General features: G+C 29.6%; 1 protein-coding gene and 85 non-coding genes across 86 annotated transcripts; 58 read left to right on the plus strand and 28 right to left on the minus strand.

The window, feature by feature from the left end:
• Nucleotides 1-48: 48 nt before the first annotated feature.
• 21ur-6170 lies at nt 49-69 on the minus strand. Its single transcript, NR_067323.1, has one exon.
• On the minus strand, nt 51-71 carry 21ur-142. Its single transcript, NR_067324.1, has one exon.
• A 376-nt stretch (nt 72-447) lies between these two features.
• On the plus strand, nt 448-468 carry 21ur-1650. Its single transcript, NR_067325.1, has one exon.
• Nucleotides 469-473: 5 nt separating this feature from the next.
• Nucleotides 474-494, plus strand: 21ur-11740. The gene has a single exon (NR_067326.1).
• An 80-nt stretch (nt 495-574) lies between these two features.
• 21ur-12282 lies at nt 575-595 on the minus strand. Its single transcript, NR_067327.1, has one exon.
• 21ur-12901 lies at nt 576-596 on the minus strand. Its single transcript, NR_067328.1, has one exon.
• Nucleotides 597-742: 146 nt separating this feature from the next.
• 21ur-12101 lies at nt 743-763 on the plus strand. The gene has a single exon (NR_067329.1).
• Nucleotides 764-1,056: 293 nt separating this feature from the next.
• Nucleotides 1,057-1,077, plus strand: 21ur-2094. Its single transcript, NR_067330.1, has one exon.
• A 111-nt stretch (nt 1,078-1,188) lies between these two features.
• 21ur-7146 lies at nt 1,189-1,209 on the plus strand. The gene has a single exon (NR_067331.1).
• Nucleotides 1,210-1,439: 230 nt separating this feature from the next.
• 21ur-14749 lies at nt 1,440-1,460 on the plus strand. Its single transcript, NR_067332.1, has one exon.
• 21ur-1495 lies at nt 1,442-1,462 on the plus strand. Its single transcript, NR_067333.1, has one exon.
• A 180-nt stretch (nt 1,463-1,642) lies between these two features.
• 21ur-2618 lies at nt 1,643-1,663 on the plus strand. Its single transcript, NR_067334.1, has one exon.
• A 66-nt stretch (nt 1,664-1,729) lies between these two features.
• Nucleotides 1,730-1,750, plus strand: 21ur-14660. Its single transcript, NR_067335.1, has one exon.
• On the plus strand, nt 1,732-1,752 carry 21ur-2532. The gene has a single exon (NR_067336.1).
• A 322-nt stretch (nt 1,753-2,074) lies between these two features.
• Nucleotides 2,075-2,095, plus strand: 21ur-11938. Its single transcript, NR_067337.1, has one exon.
• 21ur-10298 lies at nt 2,076-2,096 on the plus strand. The gene has a single exon (NR_067338.1).
• Nucleotides 2,097-2,455: 359 nt separating this feature from the next.
• On the plus strand, nt 2,456-2,476 carry 21ur-4264. Its single transcript, NR_067339.1, has one exon.
• Nucleotides 2,477-2,817: 341 nt separating this feature from the next.
• Nucleotides 2,818-2,838, plus strand: 21ur-1997. Its single transcript, NR_067340.1, has one exon.
• A 134-nt stretch (nt 2,839-2,972) lies between these two features.
• 21ur-4740 lies at nt 2,973-2,993 on the plus strand. Its single transcript, NR_067341.1, has one exon.
• Nucleotides 2,994-3,076: 83 nt separating this feature from the next.
• On the plus strand, nt 3,077-3,097 carry 21ur-9303. Its single transcript, NR_067342.1, has one exon.
• A 66-nt stretch (nt 3,098-3,163) lies between these two features.
• On the plus strand, nt 3,164-3,184 carry 21ur-9759. Its single transcript, NR_067343.1, has one exon.
• Nucleotides 3,165-3,185, plus strand: 21ur-2544. The gene has a single exon (NR_067344.1).
• A 788-nt stretch (nt 3,186-3,973) lies between these two features.
• Nucleotides 3,974-3,994, minus strand: 21ur-6173. The gene has a single exon (NR_067345.1).
• Nucleotides 3,995-4,351: 357 nt separating this feature from the next.
• 21ur-4715 lies at nt 4,352-4,372 on the plus strand. The gene has a single exon (NR_067346.1).
• A 372-nt stretch (nt 4,373-4,744) lies between these two features.
• 21ur-3579 lies at nt 4,745-4,765 on the plus strand. The gene has a single exon (NR_067347.1).
• Nucleotides 4,766-4,800: 35 nt separating this feature from the next.
• On the plus strand, nt 4,801-4,821 carry 21ur-3809. The gene has a single exon (NR_067348.1).
• On the plus strand, nt 4,804-4,824 carry 21ur-4248. Its single transcript, NR_067349.1, has one exon.
• Nucleotides 4,825-5,020: 196 nt separating this feature from the next.
• Nucleotides 5,021-5,041, plus strand: 21ur-72. The gene has a single exon (NR_067350.1).
• 21ur-9784 lies at nt 5,025-5,045 on the plus strand. The gene has a single exon (NR_067351.1).
• Nucleotides 5,046-5,704: 659 nt separating this feature from the next.
• Nucleotides 5,705-5,725, minus strand: 21ur-6729. The gene has a single exon (NR_067352.1).
• Nucleotides 5,726-6,496: 771 nt separating this feature from the next.
• 21ur-4048 lies at nt 6,497-6,517 on the plus strand. The gene has a single exon (NR_067353.1).
• A 185-nt stretch (nt 6,518-6,702) lies between these two features.
• On the plus strand, nt 6,703-6,723 carry 21ur-9587. The gene has a single exon (NR_067354.1).
• A 60-nt stretch (nt 6,724-6,783) lies between these two features.
• Nucleotides 6,784-6,804, plus strand: 21ur-3671. The gene has a single exon (NR_067355.1).
• Nucleotides 6,805-6,810: 6 nt separating this feature from the next.
• On the minus strand, nt 6,811-6,831 carry 21ur-120. The gene has a single exon (NR_067356.1).
• On the minus strand, nt 6,816-6,836 carry 21ur-12115. The gene has a single exon (NR_067357.1).
• Nucleotides 6,837-6,954: 118 nt separating this feature from the next.
• 21ur-5698 lies at nt 6,955-6,975 on the minus strand. Its single transcript, NR_067358.1, has one exon.
• Nucleotides 6,976-7,035: 60 nt separating this feature from the next.
• On the plus strand, nt 7,036-7,056 carry 21ur-14208. Its single transcript, NR_067359.1, has one exon.
• A 329-nt stretch (nt 7,057-7,385) lies between these two features.
• Nucleotides 7,386-7,406, plus strand: 21ur-11188. The gene has a single exon (NR_067360.1).
• A 195-nt stretch (nt 7,407-7,601) lies between these two features.
• Nucleotides 7,602-7,622, plus strand: 21ur-732. The gene has a single exon (NR_067361.1).
• Nucleotides 7,623-7,680: 58 nt separating this feature from the next.
• On the plus strand, nt 7,681-7,701 carry 21ur-2983. Its single transcript, NR_067362.1, has one exon.
• Nucleotides 7,702-7,784: 83 nt separating this feature from the next.
• 21ur-7874 lies at nt 7,785-7,805 on the minus strand. The gene has a single exon (NR_067363.1).
• A 227-nt stretch (nt 7,806-8,032) lies between these two features.
• On the minus strand, nt 8,033-8,053 carry 21ur-1617. Its single transcript, NR_067364.1, has one exon.
• Nucleotides 8,054-8,225: 172 nt separating this feature from the next.
• Nucleotides 8,226-8,246, plus strand: 21ur-4066. Its single transcript, NR_067365.1, has one exon.
• Nucleotides 8,228-8,248, plus strand: 21ur-12553. The gene has a single exon (NR_067366.1).
• Nucleotides 8,230-8,250, plus strand: 21ur-13966. Its single transcript, NR_067367.1, has one exon.
• Nucleotides 8,251-9,100: 850 nt separating this feature from the next.
• 21ur-5300 lies at nt 9,101-9,121 on the plus strand. Its single transcript, NR_067368.1, has one exon.
• A 300-nt stretch (nt 9,122-9,421) lies between these two features.
• Nucleotides 9,422-9,442, minus strand: 21ur-646. Its single transcript, NR_067369.1, has one exon.
• A 278-nt stretch (nt 9,443-9,720) lies between these two features.
• Nucleotides 9,721-9,741, plus strand: 21ur-10135. Its single transcript, NR_067370.1, has one exon.
• A 281-nt stretch (nt 9,742-10,022) lies between these two features.
• On the minus strand, nt 10,023-10,043 carry 21ur-9803. Its single transcript, NR_067371.1, has one exon.
• A 66-nt stretch (nt 10,044-10,109) lies between these two features.
• 21ur-2368 lies at nt 10,110-10,130 on the plus strand. The gene has a single exon (NR_067372.1).
• 21ur-1630 lies at nt 10,113-10,133 on the minus strand. Its single transcript, NR_067373.1, has one exon.
• A 309-nt stretch (nt 10,134-10,442) lies between these two features.
• On the plus strand, nt 10,443-10,463 carry 21ur-15593. Its single transcript, NR_067374.1, has one exon.
• Nucleotides 10,464-10,571: 108 nt separating this feature from the next.
• Nucleotides 10,572-10,592, plus strand: 21ur-5780. The gene has a single exon (NR_067375.1).
• A 6-nt stretch (nt 10,593-10,598) lies between these two features.
• On the minus strand, nt 10,599-10,619 carry 21ur-5512. Its single transcript, NR_067376.1, has one exon.
• A 333-nt stretch (nt 10,620-10,952) lies between these two features.
• Nucleotides 10,953-10,973, plus strand: 21ur-6115. Its single transcript, NR_067377.1, has one exon.
• Nucleotides 10,974-11,216: 243 nt separating this feature from the next.
• 21ur-12681 lies at nt 11,217-11,237 on the minus strand. Its single transcript, NR_067378.1, has one exon.
• Nucleotides 11,238-14,630: 3,393 nt separating this feature from the next.
• Nucleotides 14,631-14,651, minus strand: 21ur-5551. The gene has a single exon (NR_067379.1).
• 21ur-12700 lies at nt 14,632-14,652 on the minus strand. Its single transcript, NR_067380.1, has one exon.
• Nucleotides 14,653-15,041: 389 nt separating this feature from the next.
• 21ur-1634 lies at nt 15,042-15,062 on the minus strand. The gene has a single exon (NR_067381.1).
• Nucleotides 15,044-15,064, minus strand: 21ur-13000. The gene has a single exon (NR_067382.1).
• Nucleotides 15,065-15,351: 287 nt separating this feature from the next.
• On the plus strand, nt 15,352-15,372 carry 21ur-9969. The gene has a single exon (NR_067383.1).
• A 115-nt stretch (nt 15,373-15,487) lies between these two features.
• On the plus strand, nt 15,488-15,508 carry 21ur-3710. The gene has a single exon (NR_067384.1).
• Nucleotides 15,509-15,628: 120 nt separating this feature from the next.
• On the minus strand, nt 15,629-15,649 carry 21ur-1214. The gene has a single exon (NR_067385.1).
• Nucleotides 15,650-15,844: 195 nt separating this feature from the next.
• 21ur-256 lies at nt 15,845-15,865 on the plus strand. The gene has a single exon (NR_067386.1).
• Nucleotides 15,866-15,954: 89 nt separating this feature from the next.
• 21ur-3642 lies at nt 15,955-15,975 on the minus strand. Its single transcript, NR_067387.1, has one exon.
• A 170-nt stretch (nt 15,976-16,145) lies between these two features.
• On the plus strand, nt 16,146-16,166 carry 21ur-3445. The gene has a single exon (NR_067388.1).
• A 231-nt stretch (nt 16,167-16,397) lies between these two features.
• Nucleotides 16,398-16,418, plus strand: 21ur-5710. The gene has a single exon (NR_067389.1).
• A 652-nt stretch (nt 16,419-17,070) lies between these two features.
• Nucleotides 17,071-17,091, plus strand: Y51H4A.27. Its single transcript, NR_000453.1, has one exon. It is a non-coding gene; the product is annotated as an Unclassified non-coding RNA Y51H4A.27 (non-coding RNA).
• Nucleotides 17,092-17,587: 496 nt separating this feature from the next.
• 21ur-2768 lies at nt 17,588-17,608 on the plus strand. The gene has a single exon (NR_067390.1).
• A 128-nt stretch (nt 17,609-17,736) lies between these two features.
• Nucleotides 17,737-17,757, plus strand: 21ur-1073. The gene has a single exon (NR_067391.1).
• Nucleotides 17,758-17,873: 116 nt separating this feature from the next.
• 21ur-3062 lies at nt 17,874-17,894 on the minus strand. Its single transcript, NR_067392.1, has one exon.
• Nucleotides 17,895-18,167: 273 nt separating this feature from the next.
• On the plus strand, nt 18,168-18,188 carry 21ur-11385. The gene has a single exon (NR_067393.1).
• A 105-nt stretch (nt 18,189-18,293) lies between these two features.
• On the plus strand, nt 18,294-18,314 carry 21ur-5464. Its single transcript, NR_067394.1, has one exon.
• Nucleotides 18,315-18,403: 89 nt separating this feature from the next.
• 21ur-11920 lies at nt 18,404-18,424 on the plus strand. The gene has a single exon (NR_067395.1).
• On the plus strand, nt 18,405-18,425 carry 21ur-1913. Its single transcript, NR_067396.1, has one exon.
• A 133-nt stretch (nt 18,426-18,558) lies between these two features.
• Nucleotides 18,559-18,579, minus strand: 21ur-3007. Its single transcript, NR_067397.1, has one exon.
• Nucleotides 18,580-18,646: 67 nt separating this feature from the next.
• On the plus strand, nt 18,647-18,667 carry 21ur-1711. Its single transcript, NR_067398.1, has one exon.
• Nucleotides 18,668-18,970: 303 nt separating this feature from the next.
• Nucleotides 18,971-18,991, plus strand: 21ur-1621. Its single transcript, NR_067399.1, has one exon.
• Nucleotides 18,992-19,417: 426 nt separating this feature from the next.
• On the plus strand, nt 19,418-19,438 carry 21ur-10234. The gene has a single exon (NR_067400.1).
• A 46-nt stretch (nt 19,439-19,484) lies between these two features.
• Nucleotides 19,485-19,505, plus strand: 21ur-6097. Its single transcript, NR_067401.1, has one exon.
• Nucleotides 19,506-19,709: 204 nt separating this feature from the next.
• 21ur-3498 lies at nt 19,710-19,730 on the minus strand. Its single transcript, NR_067402.1, has one exon.
• Nucleotides 19,731-19,797: 67 nt separating this feature from the next.
• 21ur-1653 lies at nt 19,798-19,818 on the plus strand. Its single transcript, NR_067403.1, has one exon.
• A 280-nt stretch (nt 19,819-20,098) lies between these two features.
• On the minus strand, nt 20,099-20,119 carry 21ur-1114. Its single transcript, NR_067404.1, has one exon.
• Nucleotides 20,120-20,402: 283 nt separating this feature from the next.
• Y51H4A.22 (uncharacterized protein) lies at nt 20,403-22,498 on the plus strand. Its single transcript, NM_070578.4, has 5 exons — nt 20,403-20,538; nt 20,687-20,899; nt 20,950-21,140; nt 21,185-21,473; nt 22,327-22,498. Exons 1-5 carry the CDS (start codon nt 20,406-20,408, stop codon nt 22,350-22,352), a joined length of 852 nt encoding a protein of 283 aa, NP_502979.2. The 5' UTR covers nt 20,403-20,405; the 3' UTR covers nt 22,353-22,498.
• 21ur-6814 lies at nt 20,588-20,608 on the minus strand. The gene has a single exon (NR_067405.1).
• Nucleotides 20,604-20,624, minus strand: 21ur-14778. The gene has a single exon (NR_067406.1).
• Nucleotides 22,499-22,540: the final 42 nt, after the last annotated feature.

Consider the following 22,540-nt stretch of genomic DNA (forward strand, 5'->3'; position numbering starts at 1 on the left):
TGGTGCTGAAACAATATTTTTATTTTCTTTTGAAGTTGAAGAAATACAGATACGAAATCTACTATGATAACACTTTTATTTACAACTTCTCAAACGGGAAAATCTTATCTGAAACAGTAAAAATTTGAAATTTTTAAAAACGCTTCTACAACATTTTACTACAACAATTTTCATCATTTTTAAAAACATTTCTACTATCTCAAAGGTTCTACAAATACTATTTTACGAGAATTTTGTGGAGATATTGAAAAAACGTTACTAGTTTCGAAAGAAATTAATTTGAAATTCAGTAATGTACTTGAGAAAAAAGAAGAAAAATTGAAGTTTTCAAAAAGCAGTTACTTTTCATCTTTTACAAAACTTTCACAATAAATCCCTTTATAATTATTTCGGCAATTTTCCGCGGTTTCAAGTTATTAATTTATTCTCAGTTTCACTCTAACATTATTCCCATCACTTCCCCCTCAACAAATTACATGGCAAAATCAATATTGTGCAAACAATCGTAGGCAGGCATGTAGGCATTAGATATGCCTACACTTTAAATCTGAACTTCTTCTTTTTGAAATGGACATGGTAGAGAATACATAAGTCAACTTTGCACATAAAGCTCTAAACATTGAAAAATAGTAATTGAAACAGTAGTAAATTTAAAATATTGAAAAAAAAGTTGATATTACATTTTTACAAATGTTACCTTTTTGATATGTGCTCAAAAACGCTGGAAAGTTTAATTTGTTGATTATGTAATTAATTCCAAATTTAATATACATTTTTCCTTTTTATTTTCTTTCCAGAATAACAGAACCTTAACAGTTTCTTAGTCTTCCAATAAGCTTGTAATGCTGACAAATTTAGTTTGCAGATTTTCTAAAATCTTTCAGATTCAAGATTCATATTTTAATATTTTTATTTTCTTTCCAAAATAACAGAAGCTTCACTTTTTCTAATTCTTACTATAAGTTTGCAGGTTTAGTCTTGTTCAGTTCTTTTTTTATTGGAAAACTTTTACATTTTCGATAACTTTTCTTAACGACTGATGGAAATAGTTTTGCAATTTCAATATCATTTTTGAGTCTCGGCTGCGTTTACTATTGATCACTTGTGGATAAAAAATATAGTTTTGAATTTAAAAATATTAACTGTTTCAAAATATTGTTTTAAGGACACATTATTTGTTTCTTGTGGTTCTTTGAATGAAAAAAACACTATTATCTAATTTTCCAAATGAATTTTGATTAGAATCAAAATCAATGTTCAATTCCAACTCAGATGCTTTAATTTCAGATAGTCTAAATTGTTTTCAAAATCAGAAACATTTCTAACATTTCGAAAATTAAAAAAATTACATCTTACAAAAATAAGTTTAAAAATGTATTTCTAAGAAAAAAATCACCGTTTCTGATAGTTGTTATTTATTGGTGAATTCGCCTTAGTGCTGGTCAGGCTCAGTCTTATCATCAATAAATTTACTAAGAAATGTCTTAACATTAAACATCACTGTTTTTTATTAGGAGGGTGCAAATAAAGTCCTATAATAAAATAATATTCAAGTTTCTAGGCATTCCGAACAATTTGGCCTGCCTTAAAATATGATACTTCTTCAACCATCTGTTATTGGTAGCACTTCAAATAAAATGTGATGAAAATCAAAAATGCTGAATAATAATTAAAAAAAAGCATACAATGTTTCAGCTGATTGTTAAGAATCGGTAAAAAAGGTGGGAATTGTTTCGACTGTCATCGTTAACCAATTTTTTTAAAAATATCACTAAAGGTGTCTAAATTTGTTGATGATAACTAACAAAAAATTTATAGCTGTGTATTCTGGGAAAAAAAGTTTTCAGCAATTTTCCGAGTCAGTAAGAAATATAAAAAACTGAAAATTTCTGAACTTACTTTTTTTTTCATATTTTGACAATTGTTTTTTTAAACGTAGTTCAATTAATTAATGAGCTCATGAATAGAATGAAATTAAACATGTGATCATTTGAATTAAAACGTCATCAAAAAAGTTAAAACTATTCTACTGTTCCAAAAATGTTTCAAACTTTTGCCACAATCAAAGGTTTTATTTATTGATTAGGTTTCAAATTACTACGAATTAATATTGAAAACCTTCGGAAAGAACAATTTGAGGATTTTTCCAAATTTTTAAATCAAACTAGCCATTGAAAGTTTCAAGTTGAAACAGTAGAAAATTGAAACAAAAATTGAAAAAAAAGTTAATTCCCGTGGCACCAATTTCATAAAGTCATTTGACAAAAGTTAAATTATAGGAATGTTCCGAAAATCTCTATCAAAATTTATTTTGCAGATTTTCTAATGTTTTTCAGAGCCAAAATTCGTATTTTTATTTTTTATTTTCTTTCTAGAATAAGCTGTTCCCTTTTTTATCGGAAAACTTTTACATTTTCGATAACTTTTCTTAGCGACTGATGGAAATGTGGCATTATTAACTTAAGTAGATAAATGATGGAACACGGCTCCTTTTACAATTGAACAGTTGTGGATGAAAAATTTCAACTTTGAATTAAAAATATTCACTGTTTCGAAAGGTTCCTTTAAGGAAACATTTTTTGTTATTTGTAGTTTTCCCTGCACACGTGAAGAAAATGTATCTAAATTATAAGTTCCATCTCAGATTATTTAATTTCAGACAATCTAAATTGTTTCCAAAAGCTGCAACATTTCTAACATTTCAAAAATTAGAAAAAAAAATTACATCTTACAAAAATAAGTTTAAAATGTATTTCTCAAAAAAAAAATCGACCGTTTTTCATAGTTGTTGTTAGCGTCTGTGAATTAGTCATACTGATAATTAAAAGGTATCCAACGAAATTCTTAAATCAAATGATAAAAATTAAACTAAGACTTTTTCAAAAAAAACTGGTTTAAGAATAAATTCTATTTCAAAAAAATGCTCATTGTTTCTAGTAGTTGTTATTGATGTCTGTGAATTAGTCTTTCTATTGAAAAACCACATCAAGTTTCTAGGCATTCCGAACAATTTGGCCTGCCTTAAAATGATACTTTTTCAGTTATATGTTATTGGTAGCACTCCAAAAAAATGTGATGAAAATCAAATATGTTGAATAATAATTTTAAAAAAGCTTGCAATGTTTCAGCTAATTGTTTAAATTTGGTAAAAAAAAGGGAATTGTTTCTTCTGTCATCATGCAACTCAAATGTTGAATTTAGCATTCATTCAAAGTGCCTACATAGCTGTGTATTTTGGAAAAAAAAAGTGAAAATAATGTGAAAATAATGCAAGCGCGCTCCATCGAATATCGAACTATTGGCGGTAATTCAAATAGGAATTTGATTCAATTCGAGATTTTTTCAGTTTTCAAAAAATCATATAAAATTTAGAAAAATTTTTAAAATTTTTTTACTATGATATTTGGTCAAAGATTTAGGTACCATAGGCATGTCTTAAAGCAATTTCCCCACTGGCGCTACTCCACCTTTAAAGCTTTAAGAAGGGTAAATAAGTTGCTGTCAAAATTCATAATCAACTCGGAGACACTTTTTCAGCCTTCTGCTAGATCTCACTTCTTTTCAGATTTGATTTTAAACTTTCTGCGGTTTTTGTTTAATTAGAAATACAATCTAAGACTACAGTAAAAGTTTGAAATTAAACAAAACTTTGACTGGGAATTATTGAAATACTTATATTTACATATATATACTTTTTATGCTTAGACTTAGTTTCATCGTTTTTTATAAAAATTAATAATTTTCGACAAAGATAGTAGCAAAACAAGCAAATTCATGAATAGAGTTTTAAATTGCTTATTGAAAATCGAAAAAAAAAAACATCCAAATTTGTTTCAGATCCGCTCTTGATGATCTTTCGTATAAAATATATGCCTACCAAAAAAATATTCGTCTCGCTAAACAAGAATGCAAGAAAACAAGAAAACAAAAAGAAGAACAGAGGCAGAAGAAGTATGCAAAAAAACGAATTCATTGGCAGGGACGGGTATCTGAATTGACGTGTTAATGTGCAACAACAATGAAAGTTCCAAGTTGAAACAGTAGAAAATTTTTAAAAAATTTGAACAAAGTTAATTCCCAGTGGCAACAATTTCATAAAGTCGTTTGACAAAAGTTAAATTATAGAAAAGTGCGCAAAAATGTTGAATAATTTAGCTTGCTGATTTTATAAATTGCTTCAGATTCAAGATTCGTATTTTTATTTTCATTTTCTTTCCAGAATAACAAAAACTTAACATTTTCAAATTCTTAAAATAAGTTTGCAGATTTAGTCTTGTTCAGTTCTTTTTTTAACGGAAAACTTTTACATTTTCGTTACCTTTTCTTAACGACTGATGGAAATGGCTTCGCAATATAATATCAATCAAATCAATCAATATGATAATTTCTGTAGATAAATGATGAAACACGGCTCCTTTTACAATTGAACAGTTGTGGATGAAAAATTTCAACTTTGAATTAAAAATATTCACTGTTTCGAAAGGTTGCTTTAAGGAAACATTTTTTGTTATTTGTAGTTTTCCCTGCACACGTGAAGAAAATGTATCTAAATTATAAGTTCCATCTCAGATTATTTAATTTCAGACAGTCTAAATTGTTTCCAAAAGCTGCAACATATTTCAAAAACATTTCAAAAATTAGAAAAAAAAATTACATCTTACAAAAATAAGTTTAAAATGTATTTCTCAAAAAAAAATCGACCGTTTTTCATAGTTTTTTTAAAATAAAATTTCCAATTTTGACGTTAAAAATATCCAATGTTTCGAAAAGTTGTTTTAAGGCAACAATAATAGTTTCTTGTTGTTCTGTAATTTCTGATTGATGTTTGAGTAGAATGAAATTTAATGTTTAATTCCATCTCAGATAAATTATTTTCAGTTAATCTAAATTGTTTCTAAAAGCTGAAACATTTCTACCATTTCAAAAAAAGAATCAAAAAAAAAGTTTATGAATGTATTTCTCAAAAAAAAATCGACCGTTTTTCATAGTTGTTATTAGCGTCTGTGAATTAGTCATACTAATGATTGCACCAGATGTAATGAAGTTTTTAAATCAAATAATTAAAATTAAACTAAGACTCCTTCCAAAAATGGTTACACCTAATTGAACGTTTAAATAAGTGAATCAAGTGGAATTAACACAGAACCAAAATGAATTGATATTTATTACATTTAATAAGTGCCCACAAATCCTGTTGAATGGGTCGAGATGGGCCGACCCGCGACCCAATTTTGGGTCGGGGTCACGTCCCCGACCCATTTTCGTAAAATGCCTGAAATTGAAAAATCATGTTTGTTATGTTGTAAATCGTGTTTAAACGTTGACTCTTATGCTTGTTTGTATCGAAAATAGGGTATGTTTTTTCTCAACCGGCAAGTCACCAGTGGATGGGCAAGTGAAGGATCCAGCTTCAACGAGGGGAGGTGTTGTGTAGGGGTCAATAATTTTATAATTTTCAGGTTTTACACGTGTTTTTTGACAAAAAATAATTTTTCAAGTTTTTGATAATTTTCTGTTAAATTTTGAAAAAATGGGTCGGGGATGCAACCCCGACCCGGCCGACCCAAAAAAAATGGGCGACCCACTCCACAGGCCTACCCACAAACAATAATTCAAATGATAAATTTTAGGGAAAATTTAAAATTAAAACACATTTAACTCACAATCAGCATTTCGTAAAAAATTGGCCGATGAATATCTTATTATTGTAAATTCTATAGAGTAATTGGAAAACATTTACCTATACTTTTTTACTAGCATGGTGAAACAGTAACTTTTTGTTAAGAAAAACAAAGCAGTGCGGAGAAAATAAGTGCGTTTTTAAAACAACAAAGAAAAATATCACAAACGTAAATGTTGACACTCCGCTCCGAGATGGCAGCCAGAGCCTCGGAGTGACAAGAAGACGACGGACGGAACGGGAGAATTGATGAGCGGTGCTAATAACAGTACACAGTTTGACGAAAATCCAAGTTTATTGGGCAGGGCAGCATTATGCTGGGAATAAACAAGGCAAAAACGTAAAGAATATTTAGTGAATATTTGGGAGAAGAACGGCGACGGGCAGCCAGTGACGAAGGGGCACGAAGAGTGAAGTGAAGAGTGGCCACATTTTAGGCCAGAAATTAATATGAGCAAGGGAATAAACAGCGCGCGCTACGACACTCCGATGTGTACAATGGCGCGCGCTTGCATCCTTGGCGGCAAATTCAAATGATAATTATTTAATTTAATTAATTTAAATGGTGGAATGATTATTAAAGAACGAACAAACGGAATTGTGTGAGTAAATTACCGGCGGATGATTATCGCTGGATTGTGGGCAATTCTTGCCGATAATTATAATCCGCAAAGTTGGGGCGGCGGACCTCTACTATGGCCAAGTCACAACAGTAAATAGCGTTATTATTTTCAAAATTAAGCATTTCAAAATTGAACGGCACTAAATTGTTTCAGAATATTGTTTAAAGAATTTTTTTCTGAAAAAAGAAACCTAATCTCGCTTTGACTTCAATTGCAAAATTTTTGCTTAGTTTATGTGAGATTACCAGAAAATTTACTTTTCAATATAAACAACCACCGTTCTAGTTGCAAATTCACCGATAGAAGTTTCCCAAAAAAAGTTCCTGAAAACAATATTCAAATCTGAATTTTTTACAGTTTCAAAATTTTTTCTCAATTTTGAAAGAGGTTACTTTTCAATTGAATTCAATTTTCAAAATTTCTCAAAAAAATCTGATGTTTCAGCTTGGTGGTTAAGCAGTGTAGATTTGGTGAAATTTGGTGAATTATGTATACCTAATTCGGTAAACTCTGCCGGTCAAATTTTTAACTAATCTTAAGTTTTTAAAAACATTTTATATGTACATACTGAAACAGTGTCCGACATCTACCAAGTTCCGACACTCCCTATGACAAAGCCCGGTAGATGTCGGCCGCAGCATTATACATTGTTTATATAGATAGAAAATGTGAACGAATTTTGTACTGTTTCTATTGGTTTTTGATAACTATATGAAACTGTTGACTTTTAAATTGGAAGAAGTCAAAGTCATGAAGTAAGTGAACTTTTGATAAATAAATTGTGGTTATCTGATAAAAATTTGTTTCAGAAATTAAAGCGTGTCTGACATCTGCCGAGTTTAGCCACCCATCACGAAACCGGTAGGTCACGCCCACAACTCTGAGCAATATTTTTCCACCGTTTCAATTATTTTTATAAGCTCACGGCTTTTTAATGTTGATATCCATTGTTGAAATGTAGAATTTTTACAGAACTTGAGATTGGAAAAAATTTAAAAATTAAAAAAAAAACGAACTTGTTATCTTAAAAATCTGCTGTTTCAATTTCTTGATAAAATTACATGGGAATCACACTTAGGTGTTATTATTCAAGTAGATAATTTCATTTTGTTTTTGCCACTCCAAACTCTAATTAATACACTTTTAAAAATACCTGGAAGAAAATTAAAAAGAAAATGAAAAGAATGCATAGGCAGGAATGTATGTTAAAGGTGGAGTACTTGTATAGTTTTTGAATGTTTAAGAATATGATGTTTCAACTTATTTATAAAACCTTTTGGGAAATGTTCTAAAATTTAGTTAAACATTCAATACTCAAATTTTCAACATTTTACATTTACTGATAATTTTTATTATCGAATGTTTATACTTGGGTTATTGTGGGCCTTATTTTCTGTGGATGCAAGTTCGGAACTATTTGTTGGATGAAAGCAGCCGACATACAAAATCATGGATTGGTGAATCTTTATGTATTTTACATACTCTTTTGGGAAGAAGACAAAGTTCTCCAAAATGTTACTTTGATGTTTCAATTAGGCGCTGTAACAGTAAATAAAAAGTGAATTTAACATTTTTTTATACGTAATATTAAAACAAAAGTATGAAAAATTCTGAATTAAATTATTTTTTTGATCTTTCGTCAACATTATTTAATACCGCAATAGCCTTAATTGTAATTCTAATAAATGTTTCTTTTTCGTAAAAACCTCCAAAACGAAAAAAAAAAAATTTTTCTTCAATAACAGAATCTAGTGAAAAGTCATTGACGTAAGTTTTTAAGAAAAGTAACTGAAATGGTAGAAAATTTTTAATTTTGAACATGAAATTCTTGATACATCATATATTTTTGTTTTCTTCAAAGATAAGAAAGTTTCTACCATTTCAATAACTTTTCTTAAAAACTTAACTCAATAACAATAGGAGTGGTTTGATCAAAAGTGAAAAATATTTTTTTTTCTTGTCTTTTATTTTAATTTAGATATAAATACCTATTCTACACAATAATAATACCTTAATGTTCAGTAGTGTGACAATTTTGAATTGGATACTCATTAAAAACTGATAATCATTTTTGAAGTATATGTGAAATTGAACGATAATCATAAATCCACAGCTCAAGTAACTTGAAATTTCACACTTTCTCATTGTTATAGGGGCATGGTGAAACAGTAACGGAGAAAAAGAGAGCGTTTTTAAAACAGTAAACATTACTATTCTGCTTTGCTAAAAAAAAATTTAAAAAATTTTGCATTATTTCACTGTTTCAAAAAAGTCTTAAACTTTCAATATAAGATGAGGCTTTGCTATTTTTTGTTTTTTTTTATCCGATTTTTAATTATAACGGATTACTTTTCGAAAATTTCGGAAAACCAATTTGAGAATTTTCTAGAATTTTACCATTTATTTCCCACGAAGTAATTTCTTGACAAAATTAAAATTTTGGAACTGTGCAAGCAAAAGGCTCACTCCAAAAACCACATAACTGTAAGCCGGAGGCAACTCATTTTTCAATCCTAATATCCTTTGAACTTCAAAATAGTTAAATTATAAGAATTATCTCACAATCAGAAATGTTGAAAAATTCAGCTTGCTGATTTTATTTAAATTTCAAATTAAAGGCTCGTATTTTCATTTTATTCTACTTTTCAGAATCGAAGAAGTTTGAAAACTTCACATTTTCTAATTCGTCGCATAAATTTGCAAGTTTAACCTTGTTCAGGTGTTCACTTTTTTCAAAATCTGAAAACTTTTACATTTTCGATAACTTTTCTTAACAACTAATGGGAATGTCTCTGTAATCTATTTCACATTTTTATGTTAAAATAAATAATGAAACAATTTTGTGTCAAAATGAATGCAAACAATAAAAATGTATTACAATTTTCAGGATCGAGATTAAAACAAATATCTTATTAATAAAATTCAGTTCATTGTTAATTCAAATACAATTTTCAGTTTCCTTTCAATTACAACTATATCTTCTGACTGAATTAGGGCTTGTTTTATTCCAAGTTTGTGATTTTTTCAAATGACAGGGTTTTTGATACTTGACACTCGGTAAATTTTATAAAGTTAAAAGGGTAAAAGTTCACTTGGAATGTGTAAATCTCTTATTAAACTCAAAATTTGTTATTTATAGATCACATGAAAACATCTAAATTGGTTTTTGATAACTATATGAAACAGGCTTTTTTATTAAAAAAAAAGTCAAAATCTTGAAATAAGTGAACTTTTGCTAAATAAATTGCAAGTATCCAATAAAAATCCAAAAACGGATTCAGTGCCCGACATCTGCCGAGTTTAGCCACCCATCACAAAACCGGTAGGGCACGCCCACAACTCTCAGAACAACTCTGAAAAAAATATTTCCACCGTTTCAATTGTTTTTTAAATGAGCTCACGGCTTTTTAATGTTGATATTTATTGTGAAGATTAAGAATTTCTAGAGAACTTGAGATCGGAAAAAATTGAAATTTAAAAAAAACGGATTTATTTTCTCAAAAATCTGCTGTTTCAACCTATAAAAAAACCCCGGTGGAGTGTAGATCTTTGAATTTTTTTCTCGGTAGCGCCTTTTCTCGCTTAACTTTCTTAATCTGAATCTGAAAATCTGAGAATCTGAATAAAACAATTTTCGATTAGAGTAACCGTTTTTTGATCAAATTTTTTTTGAAGCAAGCTAACAATATCTCATGACACAAATAATGTTGGAATGTTAAAATGTGTTTAAAAGCGATGAATTGGTGCACGATTTTACACAGCTGTTTCAGCTAGTCGATGAAACAGTGAATAAAATGTAAATTGTAATAGACGAATCTTCAAAATGGTTGATCATAATGAACAACTTGTTCGGTTTTTATTAACTTTATGAAACGGACAATTTTTTTTTAATTAAAAATAAGTCAAAACCATGAAGTAAGTGAACTTTTGCTAAATAAATTGCAAGTATCCAATAAAAATCCAAAAACAGGTTCAGTGTCCGACATCTGCCGAGTTTAGCCATCCATCACGAAACCGGTAGGGCACGCCCACAACTCTCAGAACAACTCTGAAAAAAATATTTCCCCCAATAACTCTGAGCATCATTTTTCCACCGTTTCAATCTTTTTAATAAGCTCACGGCTTTTTAATGATGATATCTTTTCAGAAGTTTAGACATTTCTAAAGAACTTGAGATCGGAAAAAAAAATTTAAAAAACGGGTTTGTTTTTTTCAAAAATCTGCTGTTTCAACCTATTGATAAAACCCTGTTGGAAATACATATCCAATGTCTGTCTGAAAAAAACAATTTTCGATTAGAGTAACTGTTTCTTTGAATGAAATTTTTCTTGAGGCAAACTAACAATATCTCATTGAAACTGTTCAAACTGAAAATATCAAATTTTGACTATTTCAAGATTGCACTTAACATTCTTGATTCGGCAATATTAAAAAAATTGTTCCATTTATTTTATATTCACACTTCTGGTAATCTTTTGCATATATTTTTTTTGATTTTAAAACAGAATTCTTACTTTTAATTTTTTTAAACTAATTTATTCTCAAGCTACATAGAAACAAAAATTTTGTTCCCAAGTTAAAAAGATATATTTGAAAAAAATTACTGTTTGACATTGGTGATATTATTTATGTAGATAATTTCAATTTGTTTTTGCCACTCCAACATCAAGGTAATGTGCTTTTTAAAATACCTGGAAGAAAATTAAAGAGAAAATGAAAAGAATACATAGGCAGGAATGTATGTTAAAGGTGGAGTACTTGTGTAGTTTTTGAAGGTTTAAGCTTAGGAAATTACCATTTCTAAGCCTAAAGAGGGAAATTGGATATCACGTTTTATAGTTTAATTAATTTTAAAAATGAGTGATATATTATACAAGTACCAAAGGTGGAGTACCGAAATCCCATAACTAATTTCGTAATGAGACATTTTAAAAATTTCTCAAAAAAAAAGTTATAGCAGTTCAAAGTTCTGCAAAACAGACTAATTTTCTGCTAGAATCAATTTTTTGCCATCTTCTCGGTGTCACAGCGTCTGGAATGATAATTAAATTAAAAATGACAATTAAATTAAAATTAAGTCCAGACGCGGCGACACCGAAAAGTTTGAAAGGCAAACATTTTAATTTCAGCTGAAAATGAACCATTTTTTGCAGAACTATATTTCGTTCAAAAAGTGTAATTCACATGAATTACTATTCTGCTTTGCTAAAAAAAAATTTAAAAAATTTTGCATTATTTCACTGTTTCAAAAAAGTCTTAAACTTTCAATATAAGATGAGGCTTTGCTATTTTTTGTTTTTTTTTTATCCGATTTTTAATTATAACGGATTACTTTTCGAAAATTTCGGAAAACCAATTTGAGAATTTTCTAGAATTTTACCATTTATTTCCCACGAAGTAATTTCTTGACAAAATTAAAATTTTGGAACTGTGCAAGCAAAAGGCTCACTCCAAAAACCACATAACTGTAAGCCGGAGGCAACTCATTTTTCAATCCTAATATCCTTTGAACTTTAAAATAGTTAAGTTATGAGAAATATCTCACAATCAGAAATGTTGAAAAATTCAGCTTGCTGATTTTATTTAAATTTCAGATTAAAGGATCGTATTTTCATTTTATTTTACTTTTCAGAATCAAAAAAGTTTGAAAACTTCATATTTTCTTTTTTGTAAATCTGAAAATTTTTACATTTTCGATAACTTTTCTTAACAACTAATGGTAATGACTTTGTAATCTATTTTACATTATATGTGAAGATAAATAATGAAACAAAAGCTAACTTCACTGTAAACAGGTATTTTCCGAAAATTTTGTTACTTCTGGATTTTTTCGAATATGAGAATTTCGCTCGGCTTTACCTAGACCATCTGAAACAGTGAGAGTACATGAAAATAAATTTCGAAGAAAAACAGAAACAGTTCAATTTTAGTTCACTTTTTCTAACCCCGACATCTACCGGGTTTCGTCATAGGGAGTGTCGGAACTCGGTAGATGTCAGACACTGTATCTTTAAACATTATCAGATCAATGAATACAACCATCGGTGGTATATTTTGAAAAATTGTTTCAAAGACACAATTTTTGTAAAAATCGGTAAAGGTTTCTCAAAATCAAGTTTTCTCAACTTTTTTGTATAATTAAAAAATGTGAAACAGTGAAAAATAATTGTAAAAATAAAGATGCCTTGGGAAAACTTAAATGTTTCTATATAAAGAATTTAAATTTTAGGTATAATTTTTTTGGTATTAGGAATTTATTTTTGAATAACTCTGAAAAAGAATATAGAGATGGTAGAAGTGTATCAAAAATGTGGAAATTATCAAAATATGACTGTTCACGAAAACACGTTGAAAGTACGAAATTTCGGTGAAACAGTGAAAAAGGTGAACATGAAATTTTGTGACCTAAATGTTTCCATTGAGTGTTTTGCAAAGTTAATTGAGATACAATTTACACAACATTTCAAATCAAAAATTATTACAAGTGGCATTTTATTACAACAATGTGAAACATTATTATAACTTTTCATGGATATATTATTAAGAATTAAAATTCAAAATTTAAATAATGAAATTTGAGCGAATTTCCAAAGTTTTTCACTGAAGATATAATCGCATGAGCAAAATACTATCTTGCATTGAAAGTTTTGAAACAATTCTGAAACAGCAAACATTTTTAAAAATCAAAATTTTCTATTTACTCCCGTTTAGCAAACCAAACCAAATAACTGATTTTATTTTAATAACCAGACAAAAAAGCATTTCTTTACAATTTTGCAGAATGTTGTTGCATAATTTGGAAATATAAAATGCTATTTTTTGTTTTTTTTTTATCCGATTTTTAATTATAACGGATTACTTTTCGAAAATTTCGGAAAACCAATTTGAGAATTTTCTAGAATTTTACCATTTATTTCCCACGAAGTAATTTCTTGACAAAATTAAAATTTTGGAACTGTGCAAGCAAAAGGCTCACTCCAAAAACCACATAACTGTAAGCCGGAGGCAACTCATTTTTCAATCCTAATATCCTTTGAACTTTAAAATAGTTAAGTTATGAGAAATATCTCACAATCAGAAATGTTGAAAAATTCAGCTTGCTGATTTTATTTAAATTTCAGATTAAAGGATCGTATTTTCATTTTATTTTACTTTTCAGAATCAAAAAAGTTTGAAAACTTCATATTTTCTTTTTTGTAAATCTGAAAATTTTTACATTTTCGATAACTTTTCTTAACAACTAATGGTAATGACTTTGTAATCTATTTTACATTATATGTGAAGATAAATAATGAAACAAAAGCTAACTTCACTGTAAACAGGTATTTTCCGAAAATTTTGTTACTTCTGGATTTTTTCGAATATGAGAATTTCGCTCGGCTTTACCTAGACCATCTGAAACAGTGAGAGTACATGAAAATAAATTTCGAAGAAAAACAGAAACAGTTCAATTTTAGTTCACTTTTTCTAACCCCGACATCTACCGGGTTTCGTCATAGGGAGTGTCGGAACTCGGTAGATGTCAGACACTGTATCTTTAAACATTATCAGATCAATGAATACAACCATCGGTGGTATATTTTGAAAAATTGTTTCAAAGACACAATTTTTGTAAAAATCGGTAAAGGTTTCTCAAAATCAAGTTTTCTCAACTTTTTTGTATAATTAAAAAATGTGAAACAGTGAAAAATAATTGTAAAAATAAAGATGCCTTGGGAAAACTTAAATGTTTCTATATAAAGAATTTAAATTTTAGGTATAATTTTTTTGGTATTAGGAATTTATTTTTGAATAACTCTGAAAAAGAATATAGAGATGGTAGAAGTGTATCAAAAATGTGGAAATTATCAAAATATGACTGTTCACGAAAACACGTTGAAAGTACGAAATTTCGGTGAAACAGTGAAAAAGGTGAACATGAAATTTTGTGACCTAAATGTTTCCATTGAGTGTTTTGCAAAGTTAATTGAGATACAATTTACACAACATTTCAAATCAAAAATTATTACAAGTGGCATTTTATTACAACAATGTGAAACATTATTATAACTTTTCATGGATATATTATTAAGAATTAAAATTCAAAATTTAAATAATGAAATTTGAGCGAATTTCCAAAGTTTTTCACTGAAGATATAATCGCATGAGCAAAATACTATCTTGCATTGAAAGTTTTGAAACAATTCTGAAACAGCAAACATTTTTAAAAATCAAAATTTTCTATTTACTCCCGTTTAGCAAACCAAACCAAATAACTGATTTTATTTTAATAACCAGACAAAAAAGCATTTCTTTACAATTTTGCAGAATGTTGTTGCATAATTTGGAAATATAAAATATTCGGCCAAACAAATTCGATTTATCTACTGACATTATATCATCAATGTGAAACAGTATTTTTTTTTACATAACTCTCATTTACATGAGACTGAGTTCAACTCTCTTCCACAGTCTAATTTTTTAACGAAGTTTTTCCCAACAAAAAAAACGGATCGTCCTTTAATCCTTTGTAAAAGTATTTTTTCTGTTCTTTTACATTCTCATTTACTTAAGAGACAATTTATTCTCATGTACATGAGAACATAAGTATTTCCCGTCAATTTGAAAACAGTTCAGACTTCAAAATATAGTTTTTTTTCAAGATATTGGTTTCTGTATCAAATTTTTTTTTTATTTAAGTAAGAAATTGTTGAAACCATATTTTCTTTTATTTTGAAGTTGAAAAAATACAAATACAATGTTGTACAACACCTTTTCTGAATGCTTTTTTTTTACTTCTCAAACTGAAAACTCTTATCTGAAACAGTGAAAATTTGATTTTTTTTAAAATTTTTCACCACCGTCAACCTTTTGTCAAGATAAATTTTTTTTTTCGGAATCTCGATAATTTCAACCACATTATATTCGATCGAATTTTTTATTCCTCAGAATTTCACATTTCCTGGTAGTTGTTATTAAAGCCTGTAAATAAGAAACTTTCACGATTTTTTTTTCTAAAATATGATGTTTCAACTTACTGATAAAAAATTTTGGGAAATGTAACTGTGTGCATAAAGAAAGTTGAAAAAGTATTATTTTCGATGAAAGCAACAATTTCTAAATTTAGGCAAACTTAAAAAACTCAAATTTTCAAAATTTCACAGTTTCTGATAGTTTTTATTATCGAATGTTTTGTTTTGAGTTATTGCAGGTTTGATTTTCTGTGGATGCAAGTTTTGGAACTATTTTTTGGATGAAAGCAGCTGAAAGCTGGTCAGGGATAGGTGAATATTTATGTACTTCACATATTCTTCGGTTGTAAATTTTATTGTGGTGATAAATTATATTCAGCTTTGAAAGAAGACGGAGTTCTGCAAAATGTTACTATGATGCTTCAAAAAGTCGCTGAAACAGTAAATAAAAAGTGAAATTTAATTTTTTTCAATACGTGAAGATGTGATTGTAAACTGTAATATTAAAACAAAAATATGAAAAATGCTGAATAAAAATTGTTTTTGCTGTTTCGCCAACTTCATTTGGTAAAGAACATATTTCTAGATTACTGAATAGCGCTATTGTAATTGTGATAAATTTTCATTTTTCGCAAAAACCTCCAAAACGAAAATAAAAATAATTTTCTTTAATAACAGAATATTTGGAAGTTTTGAAATAATTTTCGTTGCACATCGTTCCAGTGAAAAGTCATTGACGTAAGTTTTTAAGAAAAGTAACTGAAATGGCAGATTTTGAAAATGTAATTCTCGGTAAATATATCTCACATCAAATAACCTTTTTTTTCAAAAATAAGAAAGTTTCTACCATTTCAATAACTTTTCTTAAAAACTTACCTCAATAACTTTTTAATAGGGAATGACTTTTTTCCCTCTTTCATTTTAATTTAGGTACACACAAATATCTATTCTACACAATAATAATAATAATATCTTATTGTTCAGTAGTCTGACAATTTTGAATTGGATACTCATTAAAAACTGATAATCATTTTTGAAGTATATGTGAAATTGAACGATAAAAATAAATCCACAGCTCAAGTTATTTGAAATTTCACACTTTCTCACTGTTATTATCAAGAACAGGTATTAAATTTTCAATACTTCATAGCGTTTTTTTCACAAAAAATTGTATTACATATTGGTAAAATGTGTTTTCCAAACCTAAAGCGCCGCTAAAAAATTGAATTTTCGTCGTGATAAATCGTCATTTCGAAATGTACAAATCGCATACATCGTATGCGTATTTCCCAAGTGGCTTTATCATTTCTTTGAAACAGCAAATTAAAAAAAAAACAATATTTTCTGAACTCAATTTGTTTGTACCCTAATTGTGTTTATAAAAATTGAAAAGCTAGTGCAGTGTTTTTTAAAAGGTTATTGAAACGGTCAAAATATTTTTCAGAGCAATTTACTAAAAAAAAAGTTGTGAAGTTGCACAACAATCGAGTATCTTATCATCCTAATTTTCGAAGTAAAAGCAAGGATAGTCTACTTCAAAACGAAAAAGTCATTGACGTGAGTTTAAAAAAAAAGTAGTTAAAAATGCTATTTTTCCTTTTATTTTAATTAACTAATATCTTTTTTACGTATTCAATTAAGCCCGTTTGTATTTATTCGTTATAGGTAATTTTTCGATTAACAATCGTAATAAATTGAATTAAACACTGATAAAGTTATTATTTCTTGCAACAAAAAAAACGATTTTGAAATTCATTTTTCTGAATTTCACACTTTCAGTTAGTTGATATTAACGTTTGTAAATAGGATGGTATATTCGAAGACTCAAAAGTGTAGACAGTTGAAGAGACACAGACATCCCGGGACCCAGTGGGCGGGGAACAGGAAGAGCCAATTTGTGTCGATTTACAGAAAGCTTGTAAAGATAAAAAGACGTAAGTCAACATAGATCGGGTCTTCCCGCGCCCCGCCAGCTGGCTCTCGGGATGTCTGTATCTTATTCAACTGTTTACACTTTCTGGACCGGTAATAGATACTTTTTGCAATCTGAAAACGTAATTTAGCAGCCGACATAAATTGGGGTTTTTATTGATTAATAATTTAATGATTCTCGTTTTGAAGTAGACTATCCTTGCTTTTACTTCAAAAATCAGGATGATGAAAAATATTTTGACCGTTTCAATGACCTTTTAAAAAACACTGCACTAGCTTTTCATTTTTTATAAACACAATTAGGGTCCAAACAAATTGAGTTCAGAAAATATTGTTTTTTTTTTCAAAAAAAATTTGCTGTTCCAAAGAAATTATAAAGCCACTTGGGAAATACGCATGCGATGTATGCGATTTGTACATTTCGAAAAATTATTTGAGAAGAGAGTATCAGTTTTTTTAAATTCTTATTTTAGGCACACATTATTACTTAAAATTTGAAAATTTTACATTTACTGATAGTTATTATTATCGAATGTTTATATTTGAGTTATTTGAGTTATTGCAGGTGTGTGGCTACTTTTGGAACATTTTGTTGAATGAAAGCAGCCGACAACATACTTGGTTGAGAATTAAAAGAATTAATTAATATTCATGTGGTTCACATTTCTTTTGTGTTTATTTTTCTTTAAACGTGATAAGCAGCGGTAGAGTGGCTCACGATTTTACACTACTCTTTTAACTAGTCAATGAAACAGTGAATAAAATGTTAACTATAATCATCTTGTTAGAAATGATAGCGTAAAACTGTGAACTGTAAATCTACAAAAAAATTGCGAACATGCTGAATTGCATTATTTTCAAAACATATGTGTGATAAAAATAATTAGTTTAATTGTAGTTCTATTAATTTACCCTTTTCTCAAAAAAAAAAATTCGGTTCCAAATTTCTGAAATGTTTTATACAAAAGAATCAGCTAGCAATTGTTGTAGACGTCAGGGGCAATATTCATTTTGCAAAAATTAGATTTATTGGTTAAATTAAAATCAGTGAAATATTTCTACCATTTTACCAACTTTTCTTAAAGCCTTGAAACAATCAATTTTTACTTTTGAACAATCGGAAACACAAATTAATGTATCTTAATTTTACGAATATTTTCCAATAAAATTATGCTGTTTCAGCCGGATGGTTAAACAATTTATGTGAGTAAATTTTATTTCCAGCCATATTTAAATCAATTTTACATTAAAGTGACATCATGCAGTAAATAATATGATTTCATTAAAGTATTACAGCCCGTTGAATTACTTTTTTTCTATTGAACAAAAGCAGCCGACATTGATCGAGGTCTGCGATTAGTAAGTTTCGAGTGCTTCCCATTAACTATTGTTAAGTGGCGCGGAATATTACTCTCATGTTTCAACTAGTCGATGAAACAGTAAATAAAACGTTAACTCCAATATTCAGTTGTTCTTTTTAATACGCTTTGTTATCTTTAATTTTCAAATAAACATTTTTAGATCACTGTTTCACAAAAAGAATGCAATAAATTGCGGTCAAGATTAATTTTATAATACTTTTTCATGGTACAAATTTTTGAAATTTAAATTTAAAAAACTACCACAGTTTTGGGTTTTTTCAGATTTTTTTTTTCAAATTTTCCTTTTTTTTTTAAATTGCTTTTACATAACAAAAAATCCCATAATGTTTGAGATTGTTGATTTTGCAAATATTTTTACTATTTCAACTACTTTTCTTAAAAATTTACAAAAATTAATTTTCAATACGAACTCGAGCGCTTTTTGAATAGATATTTACAACCACCTACAACGAGACACATTGTTTTCTGGGGACCAAACATCATAATAAATTTTTTTTGTTTCCAGTTCTTTCCAATTTTAATTTTACGGAACCAACTTCTGATTTGTTTTTTTTTAAAGTACAGTGAACAAATTCGGCTCCATATTCTGAAATAGAATTTCCATTTGAAAATTTTTAACTGTGTATTAAAATAAAACATTATTAGCTTTTTTGTAAGTTTATTTAAAAATCGAAAATTTTTCGTTTTTCGATTTTTTGAAAAAAATCGAAAAACCGACACCCTTGATTATGATATCTATTTTTTTTATTTCTTGCAGTTTAATCTTATGCAGTTTAAAAATTTATTTCTCAAAAAAAAATTCACTGTTTCTAGTAGTTGTTATTTGTCATTTTTAATAACTTTACTTAATTTCGAGTAAATGAAAAATTTGATGTTTCATGTTGTCGATTAATTTGAGATTATCCTCTAACAGTACTTCTCATGCCAGCAAACATTTTAGTTTATGTTCCCTTCTAGTTGTAAGTTCAACGATAGAAGTTTTCCATAAACATTTTAAATCTGAAATTTTATTACAGTTTCTAAAACTTTTCTTTTGATCTAACAAAAAGTGCTTTGAATATATTTGAATCTATAAAATAAGACATTTTTTAGCCGACATCGATCGAGGCCTGCGATTAGAAAAGCTTCAAGTGCAATTATAGTCAAAGTTGGCCAGAATAGTAGTAACGCACAATATAGCTTTCATGTTTCATCTAGTCGATGAAACAGTAAATAAAAAGTTTACTGTAATAGTCGAAAAAAATTGCATTTGTCAATCTACAGCACTAATAAATTGATTAATTTTTGGCAGATAAAAGGGGTTCCCAGTCAATTCAATTTTGTACAACCCAGTCAATTGAAAAAAAGTTTACATCTTTACATTAATTATTAATTATTAATTTACATTAATGTATATAAAAACATGTATTTTAATACTGTGGTGACGTCATCTTTCTACACTTTGTTCAGACACTACTTGAATGCTAAATATCTTACGAAACCAAGAATTTCAAATTGTCACACAAAAGCAAAAATTGGGTGCGAATTTGAAAGGTGTTCAGCAAAATTTTCAGTGATAGGCTTTAAAAACCAAACAAAAACATAGAGAACATGAAACAATATAGCTAAAGATTTTTAATTTCAATTATTACTCCATTTCAAACCAAGAGCTTGAAAAGATCACAGCGGCAGAAAATTGGCTTAAATTTGAAATTTAATATTTTTTGTACATAGGAAATATTCAATTATTCAAATTTTAAAAATGAACGTGAACTTTAAATAATTGATAGATAATTGATAAAACGTGTAACTAAAAAAATAATTCAAAAAACCAAAAAATCAATACGAGGTTTTCAAAATGCTTTTTCGAAACCTGCTCTTGTTTCTCACGATAAGCTCATTCATTTGTGTTGCTGAAGCTGGAAAGATCCACAGACATCTGAAGAAAATTGGAAAGAGATTCGAAAAATGGGAGAAAACCGAAGAAGAAGGTTAGTTTTTTTTTCAAACAGTAATTTGGAACTACTCAATTTCGATGTCTCACAGTCTCTGTTATTTGAAACGTAAGAAATATCCAACGTTGACTTTTATCTCCCAGTTGAAACAAATAAACTCATCGAAACAGTAATAAATTTTCAGTGTTCGCCGAAAAACTGCAACATTGGAACGAGCAAACCGACAAGCAGGTGAATGACACAAAATGGTATTTTGCTCAGAATATGGTCACTTCATTTGTGCATTCATCGTCTTCTGAAAATGAGTTCTACAGTGATGCAAAGGATTCGATCGACTCGATGTTAAGTGATGATTTGGTTGCAGAAATTTGTGGATCAAATGAGAAATTGAATTCCTGTAAGTTTCAAATTTGATTTAAGAAACTTCCAATTTTTGACAAATTACAGTCAAGTACAGTCTTTATGTAGCTCATGAGAGTTTGAAGATGAAGAAAATCGATGATTCTGTGCATGATTCGGTGCAATATAAAGTGAAAGACACCCCGAAAGACACTCTTCAAGTCGTCTTCAAATTCGAGCAAACCACTAAAAAAGACGAAAAGTCCACAGTTTTGTTTGACGTAACTATGAAAATTACGGTAGGTACTACTGCGCCAAACTTATTGGGCCTGAAAATTTTCAGTTCCCAAAGCACCTAAGACCCAACTTCTTGATCACGGAACTCCATCAAGGCGGAAGTTGTGCAGATCATGGAGTTGTTGGATACGCGATGCTTGATCCAGCAACGGAACCTCTAAAAGCTGCTTCCAGTGCCAAGGGATTGTTCTATCTATTCACTCCGAGCTATTTCAAGTACATTGGTGTTCCGTTGAATAAGCTTTCAACAAATTGGCTCTGGGCACTGGATCCCAAGGATCTTAAAGTGGAAATTTGTCACCAAAATGAAGAGGCTCCAGTAGAATATACTAGAGGTGAGTGGAAAATGTGCGACCGACAAAATCCGGGCCGATCTCTAAAATTGACGGTTATAGGATTGTCCAACTTTCTGAATTTTTTAAAAGAATATTTTATCATATTTCTGATTTTTCTTCCCGTTATTAGTTAAATTAACAGTTTTTCAAAAAATTTGCCGTACTGCAGTGTTTCCATATTTGGACGTGGGCGACGCCTATTCCATGCCTGCCTACCGCATTTTTTTACCTGCATTTTGGCATAAACTCGATCGCATATTTTGAAGATCTGCTGCTGAAACTTTTACAAATGTTTCGGTGTTACCTTAGAATGCGGAAATCCACGGGACTCCATGTAGCCTGCCTCGCGCCGCGCCTCCTATATAGTGCGGCGCAGAACCCGAAAAGTGTCGGCCGCGGCGAAAGAACCACCTTTTGCACTATGTGGTGCAACCACGCCCTCCCTATCACATTATGTGTACTGCGGCCGACGCTGCGCAGGTCCGCGCATCGGCGGGCGACAGTACTGCCTTCGTGGAAGGCCTATTTACACTCAAAAAAAGCTGCGTGGCGTGTACTGCAGAAATCCTAATATTTAGGCCCCACCTTTTTCTCGTCCACTCAAAAAAAAACTCTGTACCCCAACCAATATCAGGCCGCTGACATCTCACGGGTTCCGCGCGCCGCTGCGTTTAACTCGCTGTGGGCGTGGCGCCCGCTGCGAGTTAAACATAGCGGCGCGCGGAACCCGTGAGATGTCGGCGGCCTGATATTGGTTTGTGTCCAAATTTTTGCCTTTTCTCCGTGAGTGGACGAGAAAAAGGAGGGGCCTAAAGAAGGCCTATTTAAGCTCCATTAAAAATGTGTGTTTCAGAACAACTTTATTCGTCCACGTGGTGACCTTTCCACGTCTACACCGACGACCACAAGACAGGTGTACAACACCGCCCAACAGGAGATGCTCATCGAATCAGTCTTAACTTTTCCTTACTTTTTGTTCTCCGTTCTTTTGTGTAGTCTACTAGATCTTTGTCAATAAATACTTATAGAGTCACCGTTGTTCTGTTAGTTTAACTTATAGAAAATAC

Source organism: Caenorhabditis elegans, chromosome IV (assembly GCF_000002985.6).
Source record: "Caenorhabditis elegans chromosome IV".
NCBI lineage: Eukaryota > Metazoa > Nematoda > Chromadorea > Rhabditida > Rhabditidae > Caenorhabditis > Caenorhabditis elegans.